This window comes from Cardiocondyla obscurior, linkage group LG08, assembly GCF_019399895.1.
Source record: "Cardiocondyla obscurior isolate alpha-2009 linkage group LG08, Cobs3.1, whole genome shotgun sequence".
In the NCBI taxonomy this organism is placed as follows: Eukaryota; Metazoa; Arthropoda; class Insecta; order Hymenoptera; family Formicidae; genus Cardiocondyla; species Cardiocondyla obscurior.
The window spans coordinates 2842460-2863815 of record NC_091871.1 but is presented as its reverse complement, the minus strand read 5'-3'; the positions used below and the strand labels follow the sequence as shown (position 1 = coordinate 2863815).

Genomic DNA, 21356 nt, shown 5'->3' with positions numbered 1-21356 from the left:
ACAGCTATTAGGTTTTTATATCTTTACTTCTATACCTCTCTTATCTACGCGAATATGTACACATGCGCGTACACATACATACGCCTGCACACGGCATTTACCGCCCTCGCAGACACACCAAGTGTCTCTCAATCGACTGGAGCGAAGCAGGAATTTAACTTTATTAATATAAATCGTCGCGTAAACACAGATGTTGGTTATCGCAAAATCTGAAAGGAAAAAAGAAAAGAAAAATTGATAAATTGTAAATAAATCGTAGTCTTTAGATTTCTTTCTGTTTTTCTGCTTTTAAAAAATAACATGTGTATTCACATTTGTATACAAAGAGATTTACTACACTCTGTACGGCGAAGAATTAAAAAAAAAAGAAAAAAAAAAAGACTTAGTTCTGGCTGCTAATTTTGATTTCGCGTGATGTGCCGCTCGTGCTGTCATACAGTATCATGTTTCTATCGTAGCAATGCTTTTAATAGGTCTGTAATTTCTTTACAAATTCTGCTCTTTCAAATTATCGAAATGTCCACATTTAGAATTGTGCGCTTATTATAAAAATGCATACAAGATACTTGTTGAATCTACTTAAATAATAACGTGTTTATCGTTCCAAGCTTATATAACTTTATAAATGTACAATATTGATTATCAAAGTACTTGGAGACGATGTCATTTATTTTATAATCAAAGAAAAACATTTGTTCTTTTTCAGCCTTTTTGAATACGTAATATGACAGAAAAACAATAAGAAAGCTTATTTTATCAATTGCATATTTTCTTTTAAATTTTGCGGTATGAAAAATGTGCATTTTGCCACAATTTAAAGTATGAAAATATATGCGGCGTGCATAAAGTCTGTACAACGCTTTACAATACAAGCTGCGAAAATACTTTTCACGCATTCCGTTCGGTTACATCATTAGGAACACAGTATGCCTCATAATTGGTGTCAACTGGCTGCAATTAATGACACGCGTGCCGAGCGCTAGTTCTTCATAAAGATAAACAATCGGGTCGCCGTTTCACGCTGACCCGAATGACGAAATTTCTCACGTTGCAAATCGCAACCCGATATCTAATTCGATTTCTTTCCCGTAAGACTTTTCTCACTAATTCGAGAGGGAAGAGGAGCGCGCGTCCCAGTGCGCATCAATTACGCTTCAGAAAGACGGTTCGGAAAGACATTCGCTAAATATAGCACGCAGCCGGTTAATAACAAAAGATCGATATAATCACACGGTGAATAATTTTTTTCCCTGAAGAAGTTCGCCATTCGATTATAGTTAACGCGCATTCCTCTTCTTTTACCGTAACGTATATCGGTGCGTACGTGAGCAGCTCATATGACATACATGTGTTACACGTGTTATTCACCTGGTTTGTTCAAAGTGCATTTTCTACGACTGCAATATAGACATTGGCTTGATTCAGCAGAAAAAAGCAGCCTTGCAACTGTTGTAAAAATTGTGAATGTAGTTGGCGTACTCTTTTAATTTTGGTAGAATCTAGGAGTATACGCCAGTCTTGTTCATTATTTTTACAACAGTTGCAAAGCTGCTTTTTTCCGCTAAACCTAGCCATTGATGTCTACAGAGGATCAACTTTTTCTCTTATCGTTAATTACTCAAAGCTGCCAATCATCATTATTTTAAATTTATCTCTGCAATTTTATCTCGCCTCACCGTTCCTCTATTGATTTTAATGCAAAGTCCATTTGTTTTAAGTTGTGCGGAAGATCTTGATAACGCTTTTTCGCGACGATAATTGGTTCTTTTGCCTAACTCACTTCGTGCTGCAACAGGAACTGTCGGCGCTCAATTGAATGGGTGCTTTTCATTTAGTGACACAAGTTGATGCAAGCATGAGTCTGTCATTTTTCAACATCCGGTGGTTTCAGCAACACTGACGAAACATGACTTCGTGCCCAGTTTTGATAGCTGTCGAACTCAGAATTCTTTGATAAAGCCATGCATCTATACAACCTATATGAGAGATTATCCAATTAAAATTTCACTGTCTCTCTTAATTAAGTGGAACGCCATTCAACATAAGATTTCCATGTTTATTTTTGAAATGGAGTCTTTTATTCAGAATATACCTATCTTTTTTTTTTCACATTGAAAGAAGAAAAATAAGTACTAGCATCAGTTCAGAAAAAAAAATAAAAATCTAAAGCCTGCTTTAGGATGCTAATACTCTCCTTCGACGTTACAAGGAAAACTATCGGGTCGCTTTTGTAACATTTTAGCAGTCAATAATAATAAAGAAAAAAGTAAAATAAAGAAAAAAGTGAAATAAAGAAAAAAGAAAAAAAAAAAAGAGGAAGCTCACCGTAATCGTCGGCGAGGCATTACGAATTATGATAAATCGGCTTTTTCTTTTTCAAGATTATTATCGTGGGCGTCAGCTTTTTTTTATGGCCGATCACAAGTAGTGATTAAATTACGATCCGTATCATCCCTATTTGTCTTCCGACGACGTGGGAGCCGTCTCAAGTCGTCGGCGCCTCCCGGTATATCGATAACGCGAACTCGCAATACGCGCGCGCGGAGCTATCGGCGTGATCGTTCGGTGCGTGACCGAAAGCCGCCTTCCCTGGCGAGTTGGCGGTGTCGGTCGACCAGTCCGCTATTCGCACAGCCGCCAAGGAGACACGAGAGTCGAGACGATGTCGCTCGTGTAGACGTTGATACAAAGATGGCCGCCCTGCGGCCGCCCGATCATCGTGTCGCGTCGATCTGAGGCGCGTGACGCGTTTTACGAAGATCGCGAGGCCCCTCTACCCCTCGGCCCGACATTGCCGGAAGCCGTGCGACGTGCCCAGACGTCGACGTCGTGACCGAGCGCACCTCGGGCACAGGTTTCGACGCGGACAGTGAGAACGAAACGTCGAACGGATCGCGCCGCCGGACGATGATCTAACATCTACGCGTGTGTGTGTGCTACGCGTGCAATACCATGAATTGTCATCAAATACTCAGCGGCGCCTGCAATGCAGGCGATCGCTGCTACGCGGTCGGTTCCGTCGAGGGAATATCCTTTACCGTAAGTGTCATGGAATCCGCTTGAACTCTCGTGCGTCACGATACGGCGCCGTCCTTGGCGATCGGCCAGTCTCGCGGTTTATATCGTCGCCGAAGTACAATTTCGGTACGCCGATCACAAAAGTCGATACGCACACTTGCATTATGGAAGTAGTCAGCTGATCGAATAATGCCTTTATTATGCGTGCGAACGTCTTACGGGTTGAATTCTTTTTGGCGAACGACGAAAACGTATACTTTTCATCGTTCTATATATATTGTATCAGATACTTTTTAATACCTTATGGATTAAGATATGATTTTTTTTTTGCAATTAGATATAAAATAATAAAAAATTTTATTTTTATACAAAGAATATATAAAGCGATAATATATCAGATATGATGGACTTGTAGATTTGACGAGGTGAAAATATGACGAGACATAAAACTATTTGAAAACAGTTAAAAATTATTTAGCAGATAGTACATAAGGTTTATACATTTTATTCAGGCATATGCAGCTGGTTGCAATATTGTGATTTTGGCCAATAATTTCGAACGAGTTCAAATAATTCCTGGAGCTGTGCACAATTATATTAGAATCAGCTGTTTGGACTGTAGTACAGACACTGGAAAAATAGCTGCAGCTTATGAGAACCAAGTCTGCATTTTTGAACCTACGCCGCTTATACATAGCACTTGTTCACATGTTTGTATTAACATTTTATTTATTTCATATTATTACATGTATATTTAAAAATACATAAAATAATTTTTACTAATTCTTTTAAATGTTTTTTTTAGCAGTTGGAATATAGATGGGTTCAAACAGGAAGTCTGCAAACAGAATCAAATATTACTTCTTTATCATGGAATTTAGAAGGAACAAGATTGCTAACAGGTGGAGAACTGTTGCAATTATGGCATCAAAATATCACACCTTTTCAAGAAGAACACAGTAAGACTTCTATTTTATGGAATTTTTATTTTAATAAAATTTATATTTTAAGTTGATTTTGTATAAAATACAAAATTTCCAAACAACAAAAATGTATTGACGATGTATGATAAAAAATTCCATTTGCATAACGTAAGATTTTTTTTTTTTTTTGTGACTATTTTAATACTGAATTAAAATTTTTGAATATTGGAATTATCATATATTTTTCATTACTTTATGCAGCATTGTTACCTACAGCTACAAAAGCGAAAGCATTACAAACGGAAGAAGTCAGCGCAACTGGAAACAGTCATAATGTTACAGCAAATACTTCTCAAGATCGTGAGTTCATTCTTTTCGAGAATGAACATAACGTTTATGTTATTAGCATGTTAACATACCATAGCTTCGCTAATGCACATTTATAATTATAAAATATTTACGTATTTTGAAAATTAAGAAATAGAAATAAGTGCTTTGAATGAATTCAACAAAGTTATTTTTGATGCTATTGCAATTAAAGTTTTAATTTAGTTTTATTTATGCAATAGACACAAACAGATAATTTAAATATGATTTAAAATTGCCTTGATTCTTAAGCTTGTTACATTAAAACATTTTGATTTATACACTACTATTGCACAATTCAAGTATACATTTAATATGTATATGCACATTAAGTATATATTATTATAAATATATATTTATAATATATTTATAATTAAATATATATAATTAATTTAAAACAACGTTTTTTATGGAGATGCTATTCGATATTGAGCTTCTTTTATTTGAGTTTCAAATAAGTATGTGCGTTTTATTGGGTTAAAAAACAATTTTATTGCATTGTTAAAACAAATTTATTTTTTAACAGCTGGCGCGGTAACGTTCTCAATTGGAGGGGAAGCTGAAAGTCCTGGGCCTGGAGATGCATCTATTGCAAATGATCCAGGCGGTTGGAATTGTGTATGGAAATGTCGTACAGCTACACCAGTTCATCTTATGAGTTTTAGTCCCGATGGTACTTTGTTTGCAACAACAGGAATGAATGATAGATTAGTTAAAATATGGTTCGAAAACAAGCAACGTATGTATTTTATTGAATCATTAATTAATGGTTTTCTGTAAATAATTGCTATAAACTTCTTTTTCATTTTTTAGTGTTTCCAGCAAGAAGCATAGATCATACAAGTTTTTCTCACTCGGTGGATAATGACAGTTTTAGTTTCGTTTATGTTGCACATCCACGCGCTGTAACACATCTTTCTTGGCGCAAGACAAGTAAATATATGCCAAAGTAAGTAAGCAAAAACATAATCGAGTAATATTATTTGGAAACGATGTTCTACTTTAAAAATATTCTTTTCAACATATTAATATTTGTATAATAAGATACAGAAATCGTAATTGTTTTTCTATATAATAAATATACTTTTTAATATATATATTTTAAATAATATAGGAAACAAATAAACTTTTTTTAAATAATATAGGAAATAAATAAACTTTTTTTTAAATAATCTTTCTTTTTGTCATAAATTAGAGGCTCTGTATCCAATATGTTGGTAACTTCGTGTCGCGATAATATTTGTCGAGTATGGGCAGAAACAATACCGCCTGAAATCGAAGGCTTAGCTAATATGAGTCAGTTTGAAGGTTCGGATAGACATGGTCATCATGGCAAGCATCGTCATCATAATATGCACAAACATCGATTTATGCAACGGCTAAAACATATGAAGTACGAAAACCATAATGTTTTTTACATAAAAAATTCTCAATTATTTTTACTTATAAAATTATGGTAAAATAAAATGATTATACATAAAGCTTTTTGTTTATAGAACATGTTTTCATATTCGGCGACATGCTAAACAACAACATCAAGCTGGTCATACAGCACCGACTTTACCAACGCTTCCATCTACATATTCTGTACACGATTTTCATAATAATTATCAAACCTCTGGACATTACCCAGGAATGCATTTTCATTTGGCAGCCAGTATTAATGCAGAAACTGGTAAAGTATTATTATTATGCAACCTATAAGATAATTAAAATTTTTATTTTTATTTTATATTTTTTATGCTTTAAGTTTACATTTTTTTTATTTTATTGAAATATTGGTAATCGTCAGTGGATAGTATACGTTCATGTTATAGATATACCGCTAGTACCAAGTCTAATTACCGGAGATCCTGACAGAGAACCAAATTTTATTTTACATTGGCTAAATAACAAAGAAATGCACTTTACAATGCAAGCTGAAAACATATTGCAAGAATTAACTCGTAAAGTAGTGGAGAAAGAAGAAGGTTTGCAACATCAAGATGCTGAGCATGTGGAACATGATTCCGAGGATGAATGTACACCAAGTATGAATTTGATTTGCAATATACTGTTTTTAATTATTAGACATTATTTAAAAAAATTATTATTAATTATATTTCTTTCAGAAAAAGGAGTTCGATTGCAAACAACTCAGAAACCTGTTGTTGGTGGCCGATCAATGAGTCAAGAAGAACACAGTAGTGATGAACATCAAACCGCACATACTACCTCATCTCACCACAGTTTAGTACATAGTGTACACTCTCATCCCACTCTTAGGTAATTTTCAATTTTTTAATTAATTATATTAATAATTTGTGGCATAAAATAGTATTTCATTAAAAATTAAAAAAAAATATATATGTTACAGCAATACAACCTCCATTAATTCTATAGCGACAGATGCAACATCTACAATGAATCACGCACCAGATTCATTAGATACAAAAATAGAAACATTGTTACGGGATTGGCATCACAATCCAGATTTGCTATTCTCGATACACCCAATAGACGGAAGTTTCTTGATTTGGCATATTGAATGGCTAGATGAATATCATCCTGGATCGTTTCGACAAGCGCAAATTTCGTTTTCCACTCGTATTCCGAACGCATTTCCGCTCGGCGACGCATCAACAATGAGCCATAATGTATCGATGTATTCTCATAATACTGGTGGACCCTTACTAAATATTCGTGAGGTTGCAAAATCTTCAACAAAAACGAGCGATCCCAATGAAGTCGCAACTCCCTTACCTAGTCTTATAGAACAAGATGAGGAGCAATCTACTTTAACCTCGAAAGCTGGTCAGGAATTATTGAAAAATATAGAAAATACAAACGATCAAAATCAAACGAAAACGGAAACTAACGCATTGGAAAGTAATAAAAATGGGCAAGATCCAGATTTATTGGCCCATCCTAGTCCAATCGTTTCTATGGTATCGAAACATTCGAACGGTACTTTGAATTTATGGCAATTAACGTTCGCAGATAAAACGAAATTTTCACAAGTATTAAGTATAGGACACGCATGTAGAGCTTCCGGACATCGCTTCCGTGTAAATGACATTACTTGCCATCCTGTGTTACCTCTACTTGTAACAACTTCTCATCACAATATACCCGAATTTTCTGGTACTCAGTCAACCGAATCTAACGAAAATTTTGGCAGCAAGCATGATCCTTCTAAGGATAAAGATATTATGTCGCCTACTGGATTTTGCAGTGAATTAATCTTGTGGCGTGTAGATGCCGTGGGTCCTCTGTCTAAAAGCGGTGGAGTTTCTGAATTGGCACGTATTAATTCGCCCGAAATATCGGCATTTAGTAATGTAGCCTGGATTCCGACGTTATTACCAAGCACAACACTGGGCAATTTATCTAATTCTCCTAGTGCCTGTTTTGTTGCTAGTGATGGAGAATGTTTAAGAGTTTATCAAGCTGTCATTGATGCTCGAACATTATTAGCTGAAGTGTCAATCAGCGAGAGAAGAAGCAGAATGATGGATTCTATGGCCAGTCTCTCGACAGATATATCATCCGATGATGGCATGAGGCATTCCATTCATGACAGAATAAAAATAGTATCTCAACAATCAACCGCAAGACCAGGGTGTGTTATACAACTTGATGCTATTGCTGATGCTACTCATGATTGGCAAAACACGCAATTTCTCCACGTCTTTCAAGAACAATTAATTACCGGCGAGAGAAGCGATGAGAAACAGCCTGGTATTGATACTTCGGCTAATGATCTGGGACTCATGGAATCTACATTAGATGCTATGGTGGATTTGCAACAATCGGCAATTTTTGAAGAACCATTTTATATAGTAGTTCTTGAGCGTACACAACAAGGCACCACCGTACATATGTGGCGATTAGTAATAGCGTCGCAGCCGGAAACTACTGGTCTGTCAGGCTCAATGATGTATGTGCCCGATTCACATTTAGTTCAAGACGAAGATGATGAAGGAACGCCGGGTAGATTAAGTCACGCAGAAGGTAGACGATCACGTAGAGCTAGTCAAACCGGTGGGCGCAGTCGTCGTGAAAGTCAAGCCGATTTAGATTCGACGTTTCTACCTCGTCGTCATCAAAACAGCCACGTTCTCATTACCACGACGAAAGTTTGCACGCAGGAATTACCGTTACCGGATGGCGTAGAAGTGATTCACGCCGCTCCAGCTGCGGGACATTTAAGTAGCTCTTCAATATATCCTGCCTGTTTTGCGCCATATATCATTGTGACGGCATGTAGTGACAGCACGGTACGTTTTTGGAAATGCAAAGTGACAAAAAAAGCGGACGATAAACTTGATTACGAATGGTGCGAATGGGAAATGACAAGAAAAGATCAAGAATCGACTATTGATATTACTGGCCAACCGTTAAATATAAGCGCAGCTTATAGCGGACGCATTGCTTGCGCGTATAAGTATGGAAAATCGTTTACACGTCCAACGAAAAACGATCCTGATTCACGTTACGTGAATCTTTGTGTCGCTATATATGAATGTGAAAGCACAGGTGGCAGTGAATGGATTTTAGAAGATACCATTCATCTAAAAAATATTCATCTACCACGAATACCGGTAGATCAACATTTGGACCTTAGTTATTTATACGATAGTAGATTTTTGCAGAAGAAGCAACGACTTACTCAAGTATTGCAAACTCTGAGTCACGAGGATATAAGATCGTCAAGAAATGGAGAGAATGGCGATTCCACGAAACCAAACGCCGGTTTGCTGGCGGTCCCGTCGTTCAGTACCTTACAGTCTTTACGAAAATCAATTATAGAGAACGGTAATACATGCCCACTTACACAGAAGCATCTGGTGCAACTCGATTGGGTATCTAAAGAAGATGGCTCGCATATTTTAACTGTGGGCGTTGGTTCTAAAATTATGCTGTTCACTCCAGTGTGCTCAGATCTGGCGCAGGCTAATATGAAAGCAATGAAAGAATCTCAAAGCAGTAATAGGCCGATATTGAGAAAAACTTCATCACTAGCTCAGCCACAATTTGTCGACGAAATCCGATGGATGAAATTGCGTAAAATCGAGCTAACAACAGCAGATGGTTTACCGCCACTTCCCATGCAAATATCTTGGGTACGAGACGGTATTCTAGTTGTCGGCATGGATTCCGAAATGCATGTGTACTCACAGTGGAAGCCGAATCCAAAAAATGACTGCTTTCATTCGAATTTACAACATCAAGAGTCCGATGAGTTTCAAGCGAGTCGAAATTTACGTGACGAGGATTTACGTACGTTGGCGCATGAGACGTCTCAGAGACGATTGGCAAACGTGTCTTCCATGCCACATTTATCGCGTGTTAGCAGCATTAATTTGACAATGTTAGATGCCAAGAAGAAGCGCGGAATACAGAACGAAAATTTAAGTTTCGATTACATGCCTGATTACGGATTATTCGAAGCATCGAGAATAGCCTGCCCAGTTTTACCGCAATATCATCCTAAGCAGCTAATGGAACTATTAAATTCAGGTAAAATTAGATGGGTAAAGGCTATACTAGCGCATCTCGTACGCTGCATAGGTAGTTCCTGCACTTTGCGAGCCGACGACGAGAGTTTGGTAAAACAGCGCGGTTGGTCTCGATCGAGAACGATGTCCGTAAGTTATATGGGCACAACTTCTCCATTGGAACCACGAGGTTCAACCACGCAGATTCCAGAGGAACTAACGCTGGATTACGCAGAAATTACATCCATTTCTCCGCTTCCGTTGTGGACCCTGCTAATGGCCGATAAAGAGACAAATTTACCGCATCAACAAAGCGAAGATAAGCATGATTATAATGAATTATTCGATAGTAATTTAGATGAAGGAGAATCGCTAGATGATATGTTAGATGAAGATTATGAACGTTCACGGCAAAAAGACCGACGATCGTCAGTGCCAGAAAGACAAGGAATATCTCATTTCGGTCCTAGGCAAGGTAGACTGTTATCACGTCTTTTAACTCACACTCATTTGCCGGGACTTTCCAGTCTCGATCAAATGCATCTGCTTGCTCTCGCGGATACCGTATCGACGTGCAATGTCGATTTCGCCGAAAGATTCGCAATCGACGCAGCAAAGAACGCAATTGCCAAAGAAAATTTAACTGGCATTCCGGATGGTGAAACTGTGTCCACTGATTCGCTGGACGACTGTGGCCTTAGATTTCTTTTGGCAATGAAACATTACAATTACCTGATACGTTGTTTGCCGTTGGCACAAAGAGCGCAATTTCAGAAACAGGGTATCGCGTCGAATAATCTCGTGTGGGCGTTTCATTCCGAATCCGAAGAGGAATTACTGGGATTAATTCCGTCTTATGCCAAAGGTCAACCAAAATGGTCTGTATTAAAGGAACTTGGCGTAGGTTGGTGGATTAGAAGCAACACAGTGCTAAAGAAATGTGTGGAAAAAATAGCAAAAGCCGCTTTTCAGGATAAACAAGATCCTTTAGATGCGGCTGTTTATTATTTAGCAATGAAAAAAAAAAATTTAGTATGGGGTCTATTTAGAAATAAGCGAGACGAACGAATGACCACTTTTTTCTCGAATAATTTTGCCGAAGATCGGTGGAGGAAAGCAGCTCTTAAAAATGCTTTCGCTTTGCTTGGAAAACAACGATTCGAACATGCAGCCGCATTCTTTTTACTTGCCGGTGCGCTAAAAGATGCCATCGATGTGTGCTTGAATAAATTAAATGACATTCAACTAGCGATGGTGATAGCTAGACTTTATGAGAATGACACATCGTCTTATAATATGAGAAGATTACTATACGAAGAAATCTTAGGTTGTGATAAAGACGGACAAAATCAAGATATGGGAAGAGTTCATCCCGATCCATTTTTGCGTAGCATGGCTTTATGGATTTTGAAAGATCATTCTGGCTCTCTCAATACTTTGCTTTTGACTAACGTCGGTCACATGCACCCACAATATAACGACGAATCCGATAAGCCAGAAGGAACGACAGGTAAATAATCGATATATACTCCGTTTATATGTTACATTTATAAATTAATTCTTGAAATAATCGATATATACTCTGTTTATATGTTACATTTATAAATTAATTTTTGAAATAATTGATATATACTCTGTTTATATGTTACATTTATAAATTAATTCTTGAAATAATTAATTTATCATTTAATTTTTTTTTCAGCAAATCCAAACGTTTTCAATTTTTACGTTTATCTTCGTACGCATCCATTATTAATTAGACAATATATTGCGTCTACTGCGCAAGATAAGAAAAAAGGACACTCTGTAGTGATATCGGGATTCAGTTATGGCACAGAGACGAAGAGTCAACCAGATAAACAGTTATTGTTAGAGGACAGCATTACTCCATTGGAAAGACAATTGTATTTTACAACTGCACATGCACACTTTAAAGCTGGTTGTCCAGCTCTCGCTCTTGAAGTTTTATCTAAATTGCCTAGCAAAGTAATGGAAACGAACGGCGAAGATTCACCAAGTAAGTTATATGTATAATTATGTACACATTAATTGATAGTTTATAAATTTTAAATCGGAAATATTATGACTTTTTTATTCTAATAGGCTTGTTGAACAGTCCAAGCAAAGCCAGAGCTCAAGATGCTCAAATAGATACCGGTATTATTAATTGGGGAAATGAATCAAATGCAGTAAACAATAATAAAGGTATATTTAAAAATATATTATTACATTAAATAAATTAAGAATGGATAAAAATAATAAAACATCGTTTTTAGAATCAGCTTCCGCTGCAGATTGGAGTACATCGTCATTTGATTGGTCTCAAAGCAGTAAGCGTATCGAAGAAGATAAATTAGAATTAAACTGGGATGATGATGAGACCGGTGAAGGTGAGGACGTTGATAGTCCTCCTATGAGTATGAAACTCGATAAGAAAGAGCCAGAAAACGTGCAGAAATTAGAAGACGACGACAGTAAGTTTTTTTTTGTTAACTAATTTTTATACATAATTTTACTATTAATAAAAATGTTTCAGAAGACATAGCAAAATCAGCCGGACAATTAGATATTATGGCGCAACAATTAAAATTTGTGGCATGCTTGAAAATTTTAATGGAAGAACTGTCTACATTGGCAACAGGTTTTGAAGTAGATGGGGGTCAACTACGGTACCAACTGTATGTATGGTTAGAACGAGAAGTAGATGCATTGAGACAACTTTGCAGCTACAGTACAAACGTAGACGGAGATGTGAACAACGCAACAGAATGTAAATCTTTTTCATTTCGCATAATTGTACATTTAATATAGAATGCCATACTTTCTTACAAATTATTTATAGTGTGTTTTATAGCGATAATAATACAAGAGTAATTTTTAGATGAAGGCGGTATGGTTGACGATGTGCCACCATATAAACCTGGCGAACAGCCAACGTTACATCAAATATTAGTAGCAGAAAAATTAGATTTCGAAGCTAAAGTTCAAAGGGCTGCAAAAAGAAAAAAATGGCTAAAAGGTGATTAAGTTTACTTTAATATTATATAATTTAATATTTGTTAATTTGTAAAAAACACTTTAATTTTATTATCGTATAAATTATTATACTCGACAAGTTTTTCGTAAATTTAATAGTTTAGTTAAAAAAAAAAAAACTATGAAAACAATTAATTAAAATCTTGTTATTTTTAGCTAACGAGACATTATTAAGAACATTATTATCGTACTGTTCATTGCACGGTGCATCGGGTGGTGGGTTAGCATCAGTAAGAATGGAATTGGTACTTTTACTGCAGGAACTGCAACAAGAAAAAACTCAACAGCAATTGCTCAGTCCTCTTCCTTTCCCCACTACGCTACCTTTATTAAGTGCTAGCGTTGCCTGCAATAAAACGGTCGTTGCTGATCCGGTTCGACATTTGCAGGTTTGTTATATTTTACATTAATTTTTTTGTCTTTTTTGTATCGACGTATTATATTTTATTATTATAATTTGTAGTCTCTTGCGCATGATATGCTGCAAACTTTAGTGGAGTTACGCAATCCACCGATGCCTAATAGAAATACACATTATTGCGAAGTATTCATCATGAGAGATTTAGCGGTGGCACTTAGCGCCTGTATTTATCAGTCATTATGCGATTCTGATACATTTGTTATGAAGCATCACCAACCAGATAGGTAAATTATATGTTTATACTATAATTAAGTCACTTGTTAAATAAAATCTTTTTGATATTGTACGTATATATTGATTATCTTTCAGTTTTCCGGTAGTTGCCGAAGTAGAAAACACGGGTGGTCATTTGGTAGCTTCAAACAGATATCATCGACGATATTCAACAGACGATGGTGTATGCATAACTACCTCACCTGCTAAATGGCCTGGCGTAACAAATTTGCGTGCGTTACTAGCTCGAGAGAAAGATGAAGATATCCCGAAGCTGAACATTTTACTCTGCGAAGCTTTCGTAGCAACATATATGAGTCTCTTTATTTACGCTCTATCAAGTTGCGATAGTCACATTTTATACAGATTAGTAGGGCAGCATTTCGATAACAACACATGGTCATCTCTTTTTGGTGGGGGAGTTAAAAAATTACTACGCGTAGCAAGTACCACTAGTAATCAGGTACAGTTAATCTTTGATTAATCTTTTATTTTATATTTTACGAATGTGTTTTTCATTTTGGTACTTTTTTTTTTTTACTAGGGCGCTACGATCAGCGTCGAGAGAACCGATAGTGTGACAAGTGATATTCAAAGTACCGCTACCGGCATGTGGAACACTATGACATCATTAACTAAACAACGTGTTAAATTAAATATGAAATTATTAGGACAATTTACGGGTCAACAACCAAATATGAAAGAAGATAAGCCTACGTATAGAGAACAGTTTGTTTCGCCGCAAATGAGCATGATCTCCTATTTTCTCATGAAGGTTAGATTAAATGTTAAAAATAAATACCGAAAGTGTTTGTATATCTACATTGTGCTTATCTATTTTAATTTTTATAATCAATTGTACGTTATTTTTTGCAGCCACGCATAGAGACTGAATATGCAGATGAAATTGATTATGATTCTTCCGATTCTGCGGTATCTGACTTAGATTCTACAGATGACGAGGAAGATGTATTTGACACGGGTTCAAAGCCAAAGAATAAACCAAAGGATAATACAGAACATAGTAATTCTAATTCGTATAGTTGGAGTGTGATGAGATTAGCAATAGTTAAAATATTGCAACAACAATTACAAGATTTCTTAACTATCGCTGGTATAGAAATGCAAGGTATAAAATTATATTATATAAAAAATTATATTATATAAAATTTGATTTTTTTTATGTGCTAAATCATATTATATCTGTAAACTAATGCGTTTGCTATTTTAGAATTACCTGTAAGTAGCCCACTAACTCACGGTACTCTGGGTATTGTCGCACAATGGCAAGAGTCTTTGCGCGAAGAATTGGAGCACAAAGGTCCACCTCCAGCAAATTATATACCCGGATGTGCTCCAGATCCTTCTCCTACGCCAGGAAAACCTGCTATTCACAAGTATCGATCATTATTGGAAAAAGGAAATACACCTTTTAAGTAAGCAAATCTTATTTAATTAAAAATTAAAATTTGGAATAAAAGAAATAAAAATCAAAATATTTTCATAATTTTAGCACGCGATTGGCATCCGCAGCACCTACTAATCGTCTATGGTGTTATTTAGTTAGACAAGAATTGGTTCAAGATATTTTTATTCGTGCAGTTTTTGGAAAAAGACGATCCATGTCAACGATACTTGAAACTAGTCAAACAGCTGTTGACAGTGTACATCGAGGAACTGGAGAAGATAAGGGTAGTGATAGTGGTACTACAAGCTTACCAGAACCAGTCAGGATCATTCATAAGGAGCAAGATAGCATCAGTGCCTTCTGTCTCAATCAGGTATCTAATTTTAATTTTTTTTTAATTTTTTTTAATTAAAAAAAATTTTTTTTATTTTTATTAAAAAAAAAAAATTTTTTTTATTTTTTTTTTTTTTTATTATTTAGTTTATACAAATTTTCAAACAAATAAAGGTTGTCTTGTAAAATATTTTATCTAAATTTTTTTTAACATAATAATATTGATTGATTATGTATATAGGTGAACCCAGGTTTAATGGCCCTCGCAACTCCTCGGGAAGTGCAAGAGATGAATATTTCCCTACTCCTAGAACTTCCGTCATGGCTGGAAGATGAATGCGAATTTGATATTATCAATTTAAGTAAACAGCCTGATCCAGAGCCAGTACAACCAACCAGTTTCTTAGTTATACAGGTACAACTGAAAAATATCTTTATATTTATACAATCATAAACTGCATATCTTACACATATATCGCTTACAGACAGCTGCAGATCGTCCGTTGTTGGCACAGAGTCCTCAGCAAAACAGTCCTCAACCCCACTCAGGTATAGCCAGTCAAAGCGGACGTGGTGCAAGCGTGGTGAGTTTTTAATTACATCACAATTTATATATATACCCATAAATTAAGAGATCTTTTTCTTGGAAATTAATAAAATATCTTGATAGAACTTATAGTATAATGCTAAATATCATAAAACAAGTTAGAGGTAAAAAAAAAGATATTTAATAAATATAATTTAGATCTTGTAAATATAACTTAAATTAATTTATGTAGATAATTTATTTTTTTAATTTCTTATCTATACATTCGTATTTCACTTATCGTTTGATACGTCACCTTTGAATGCTAAATTAATTTTTATAAAAGTAAAACAAATTTTAATTCCTCTTTATTATGTTGTATTGATTTATTTGTTATTACATCAAAATTGAGATATTAATTTTTGTTTTGAATGTAACTGTAAATCTCACTATGTACTGTTTTAATATGCATATGTGTGCGTGAGTGTAAAAGATGTGCAGTTAATCATGATTACGCAAACTGTATATTTAACGAAGTTAATTAATTCACATATAAAAATTGATATACATATTTCTATCTTTATACAGGAACAAAGTTTCTGTCTTTACATTGTATATTGTTTGACATTATTTCATCTAAAGTGTGTCTTTCGTAATAATGTCTTTGTTTTGTCTTTGATACGAAGGTAATATCATTAACCGATGCTTATGCATTGACAATCAAAATGTGTTGAAAAACAGTATTTTGCACTAGAAGAATTATGATTATAAAAAAATCATTCATTGCATGATATATACATATATTATTAAGACCAAAGTGTGCACTGTCTCACATATCAGGATACGGCTAAAGGCTTGCTCGTTTTATATAATATTAGAGAAACAAAATCATGTATTTATTTATTTAAAATTAAGAAAGGTTGATGAATTATATAATAACTATTTCTTTTTCGTTTAATAAAAATTAAATTAATTTTTTCTATATTCAAAACTAATTAAATTTAAAAAGTATAGCAACTTGCTTGCACGTCATTTTCCTTAAATGGATATAAAAGACAAGAAACAAGCGAGACAAGCCTTGTAAGCCATGAATATGGTGTACTCGGTTAGGGTAGCACAAGTGGTGACGGAGACAATGTTGCTTGTTCAATGCTTGCCTAACATCTAACTTGGTCTGCGTCACTGAACTGGTGGCTCATTCGCTCGCTCAGATGAAGGGGATGCCTGCTTTTCCTGGCTCCCACGACCTGCGTTTCTGTCAATTTGTTGCCGATAGGAGCAAACACTTGTTAAAGCCGGTGAGATTTACATCTAACAGACCCTAGTCTATCCTAGTGCAAATTTTCATGTTTAACTTTTTTGGATAACAAATAGGTATCTGATTTGTAATATGTTAAAGCTCATAAGTTTATAGATTGCAGTTTTACTGTAAAAATTTGAGATTAAAAAAAAAAAATATATATATATTAAAGTCGCTGAGATTGCGTAATTAATTTTAATATCCTTCTGTATATTGCAAGTCAGATGTCTGGAATTTCCAAAAGATCTTACAGTTCTATAGTAAGACCTGTTTTTAGAAATATTTTGCCATTATCATTTTGTCTAAAAGCTCAACATGCACAATGCATTGATTTGTACTTTTCTTTGCTTACATTATCAATGAAACAAAGTGTATACGAAAGTTTTATTTAAAGAAGAATAGCATATTGATTGGGTAATGACATTTTATTGCTCCTAGATTTTTATAAATGTTATATTTATGGATGAAACTCACTGTTTTTATCACAAGTATTATATTGAATATATTAAATAAACAAGATTGGAATGTGGATCTAATGCATGTACTACTCGAATTCTTTGACTGACTATACATATGATTTTTTTCACAAATAATATATACAATTTTAAATGTCACGCTTTTCATATCCGTTCAGTACGAGGATCATAAAATTTGGATGCATTAGAGGTCCATTATATTTCATCATACAATATAAACCCACATTCGTGCATATGTCCATTTGGTCATTATATTTCAACGTCTTTAACGCTGAACCGTAGATATAGAAGAAAAAAGCTAACTCCGCAAGCTAGTGGGCCGAAAAACAGTTTCAGCCGAATACTAGTTTCAATTGGAAACTCGCTGCAACGTTTGAAACGCATGCTATATGTTTATTATGTGCAATTCTATTAAACCTATTTTGCGTTAACACTCGGAATGCGTTATATTTTAATACTGTTAAATGTATTTATGAAGTTATATTTAATTCTGCTGGAATATTACATACATATATAAATGTACTAAATGTAATATAGTTTATCTTGAAACTTTTTATTTGCAAATTCAATTGACTGTTTTATTCTGACAGATTCTGAAGCATAAAATTGATGGAATTAGAAGAATCTCTTCCCATCCGCTTTTACCATTATGTGAGTATAATAATAATACTATTCGGCATAAAAAAAGTTTGAAACTTGAGGTTAAAAAATAGACGAAATTTGCCATCACTCTTTCTTTTTTTTTGCGATTACGCTGAAATTGCTGAAAAGTTTTAAAATAATTAACATATCTATATTTTTTTATGTGACGATAGATTTAACTGGTTCGCAAGATGGTTCTGTATCATTATGGGAGTGGGGACATCAGACGGCCGTCGCTACTCCGAGAGCACCTGGCACTTTTGCTAAAGTGACCCGCGTGCGATTTTCTCAGCATGGCAATAAGTTCGGCGTGGCTGATTCCGATGGTCATCTGAGTTTGTTTCAAGTAGCTTGTCGGGAAGGAGCGGCTCGACCATTCTTCGTAAGAATTTCACAATTAATTTAAAAAGCATTGAAAATATCATTAAGTACGTTCACTATCAAATTGTTTTAGACGTATCAGTGCCATAGTAAAGTGACCTCAGACTTCGTCTTCCTTGGCGCGTGCAGTCTTGTAGCCACCGCAGGTCACGGCTCGGAAGGACGAAACGTAGCATTATGGGACACGTTACTTCCACAAAATAAATCTCTTGTACAAGGTACGAATAATTAGTGCAAATTACTAAAAGGACTTAATTTTCCAACGTATAACATCCATATAATGAGAGTCCTGTAATTAATGTACAATTTTATTTTGTCAGGTTTTATGTGTCACGATCAGGGAGCTAGTGCCTTGATTTTGGCACCGCAACATCAGCTGCTGATTAGCGGCGGCAAAAAAGGCGACATTAATATATTCGATGTGCGACAACGGCAACAGAGACAAAGATTTCAAGCGCACGAATCGGCTATTAAATGTTTGGCACTTGATCCGCACGAGGAATTTTTTGTTAGTGGAGCAGGTGATGGTGATATTAAGGTAAAATAAGTTATTTTTCAATGAAAGTTGTGCGTTCTTTTGTTTTTAAACAATAATGTATTAACAAACATTTTATTTGCAGATATGGGGTTTAACCGTCCACTCTCTTCTCTACTCGTTTCCTGGTGAACATCCACGGTCTAGTTTCTTCAAAAATATAGGACAGGTATTATAGCTTTGTAATTATCGTCATAATTTATTTAAACGCGAAATGGAAGCATAATATTATTATTTATTTTGCCAGGGCGTTACCCAGTTACATGTGGATTCTGCGGGTCGATTATTTTCGTGTGGAGCAGATGGTTCGATGAAAGTCCGTCAACTGCCAGAACGCGATTGTGTAATACAAACGCTTTATTAGAATTAAAAAGAGAAAAAAAAATTCATAAAAAAGAAATGAATACAATGTAAGTATGTGAAAGAGCCGATATTTATTGATTATATATACATAAATATGAAAAGCGAATCGTTAAAGAAATCATGTAATTAATTAATTGCTGTTGTACGATATATCCACTACTTTTACATACAAACTGTGCAGGCAGTACGGTATCTCTTTGCATGGCTCGTGTGTTGTAACAATTTAATATATCAGGTGTTACATTTATAAATATATATATATCGTTTCATCGAGAACTACTTTATTATATAATGAAGTAGTAAATTTCGCACGAATATTGTTGTTGTTGTCCAAAGCTAAAGCTCTTATAGTTTAAAAGTAGAAAAAAAAAAACTGTAATCTTAGCGTCTCAAAGTGTTTCCCTGATTTAAGAAAAAAGAAAAAAAAAGAGAAAAAGCAGCAGACAAATATATAAATAATTGTAGCATTGATAAGGCTGCAAAAACGGCACTGTATTTTCCCTAAAGTGGATTTCGTACGAAGCAGCATATAATAATATTAATCAATCATTCCTTTGTCACATGAAAGTAATATTAAACGATTCGATAAATGATATGTAATAATCTTCATGTAGTACCTTCATATTTTAATATGTAATATATGTATTTATAAAAATCGGTTGATGAAATTCTACTGTTTAACAGCAGATAATTTAAAGACGATTTAGCCGATTTTAATAGTGGTTATTGATTATAGTGAAGCAAGAGGTTTCTTTGTGTTAAATTAAAAAATGCAATTTCTGTGTATTATTTGTTGAAATAGAAGAAAACACTATGTGCAGTAAGTTATTGTTCTGTAATATAGTTCGAAAAATTAATTTGAACGAGTTATTATGTATCCAAGGTACTTCACTTCGATACTTTTTCGTTATTACTATTATACGATACAATATATTTATAAGGTATGTAAAATGGGACGGGCAATGTTGGATAATGAGTAAAATACAGAACTTGAAATCTGTGTTGCCTTCTAATAAATTTTATTTATCTATTTATCTCGAAATGTATAAATGTCATTTATATGTTCAAAAGTTATTTGATGAAATAGGGAAACGCAACGTAGCATGACTGCTCCAACGCGTTTATTTTATCATGTATGCATACAGAATTATTTAAAATATGAGCAATAAATAAATTAGAGAATAATACAATCTCGAAATTTTTTTTTCAAGTTATTCAAATCCGTTTTAAAAGCTTTATAAATACTTCACAGATGTCTAGATAAATGTATTTTTCTCATATCCAGTTTTGTAAATATCATGTGAATTGTAATCAAGCACCGTTCAATGTGAACTTGTTTGAAAATGTATAACGTTATAATTTTTAAATTAATATCGTTTCCGTCGCTATAAATTTTAGAAGTTTTCTGTAAGTGATTGTTGCAAGTCTAATATGATTTTGTTATAAAATAAGTATACATAAAATTTATAAGCTGTAACAAAGGATTTATTTTTGTTAAATGCACTTGTTGAACGACACTTATCAGTTCATATATATATACATATATATATGATAAAGTTGAATTTGCTGTATTTGATTTACACATAATGCACTTATATAGAATATTCACATTTTACTTCAAAATTATAAAATCTATCAATATAAAATAATATAATTTATATCAATCGCCTAATAATTTTAAGCATTTTTCTGTCACAGAATATGAAAGAAACTTTCAATATAAAAAACAAAGCCAGTATTTATACAATGCATATACATATACGATTATGTAACATTTTATGTGAATTTTTATTTGAACCGTTGTATACGCAGTCGATGGCATTGTATACTCATTATACAATAAATATGTGCAAATTATAAATAATCTCAAATATTTGGTATTTGCAATATATATGTATAGTATTCGTTACGTAAGTATTGTTTTATTGTTGAGAT

At 34.3% G+C, this 21356-nt stretch overlaps 1 protein-coding gene across 9 annotated transcripts; it reads left to right on the top strand.

Annotated features, from left to right (window-relative positions):
* Positions 1 to 2656: 2656 nt before the first annotated feature.
* Rbcn-3a (rabconnectin-3 alpha) lies at positions 2657 to 21285 on the top strand. Of its 9 annotated transcripts, none has more exons than XM_070660780.1 (32): positions 2657 to 3039; positions 3531 to 3728; positions 3824 to 3977; positions 4203 to 4301; positions 4834 to 5046; positions 5121 to 5256; positions 5503 to 5700; positions 5804 to 5982; positions 6125 to 6337; positions 6419 to 6572; positions 6664 to 11297; positions 11490 to 11804; positions 11891 to 11992; positions 12064 to 12261; positions 12327 to 12557; positions 12669 to 12806; positions 12980 to 13212; positions 13287 to 13468; positions 13554 to 13920; positions 14002 to 14232; positions 14334 to 14586; positions 14689 to 14893; positions 14971 to 15238; positions 15440 to 15613; positions 15684 to 15782; positions 16936 to 17022; positions 18091 to 18151; positions 18316 to 18524; positions 18597 to 18741; positions 18844 to 19061; positions 19144 to 19227; positions 19306 to 21285. In XM_070660780.1, exons 1-32 carry the CDS (start codon positions 2953 to 2955, stop codon positions 19420 to 19422), a joined length of 10182 nt encoding a protein of 3393 aa, XP_070516881.1. In that variant the 5' UTR covers positions 2657 to 2952; the 3' UTR covers positions 19423 to 21285. The 9 variants fall into 9 exon arrangements, with proteins under 9 accessions (XP_070516881.1, XP_070516879.1, XP_070516878.1 ...); XM_070660778.1 differs by having other exon boundaries at positions 6107 to 6337; XM_070660777.1 differs by having other exon boundaries at positions 2658 to 3039; positions 3827 to 3977; positions 6107 to 6337; positions 12324 to 12557.
* The last annotated feature ends 71 nt before the right edge of the window (positions 21286 to 21356 follow it).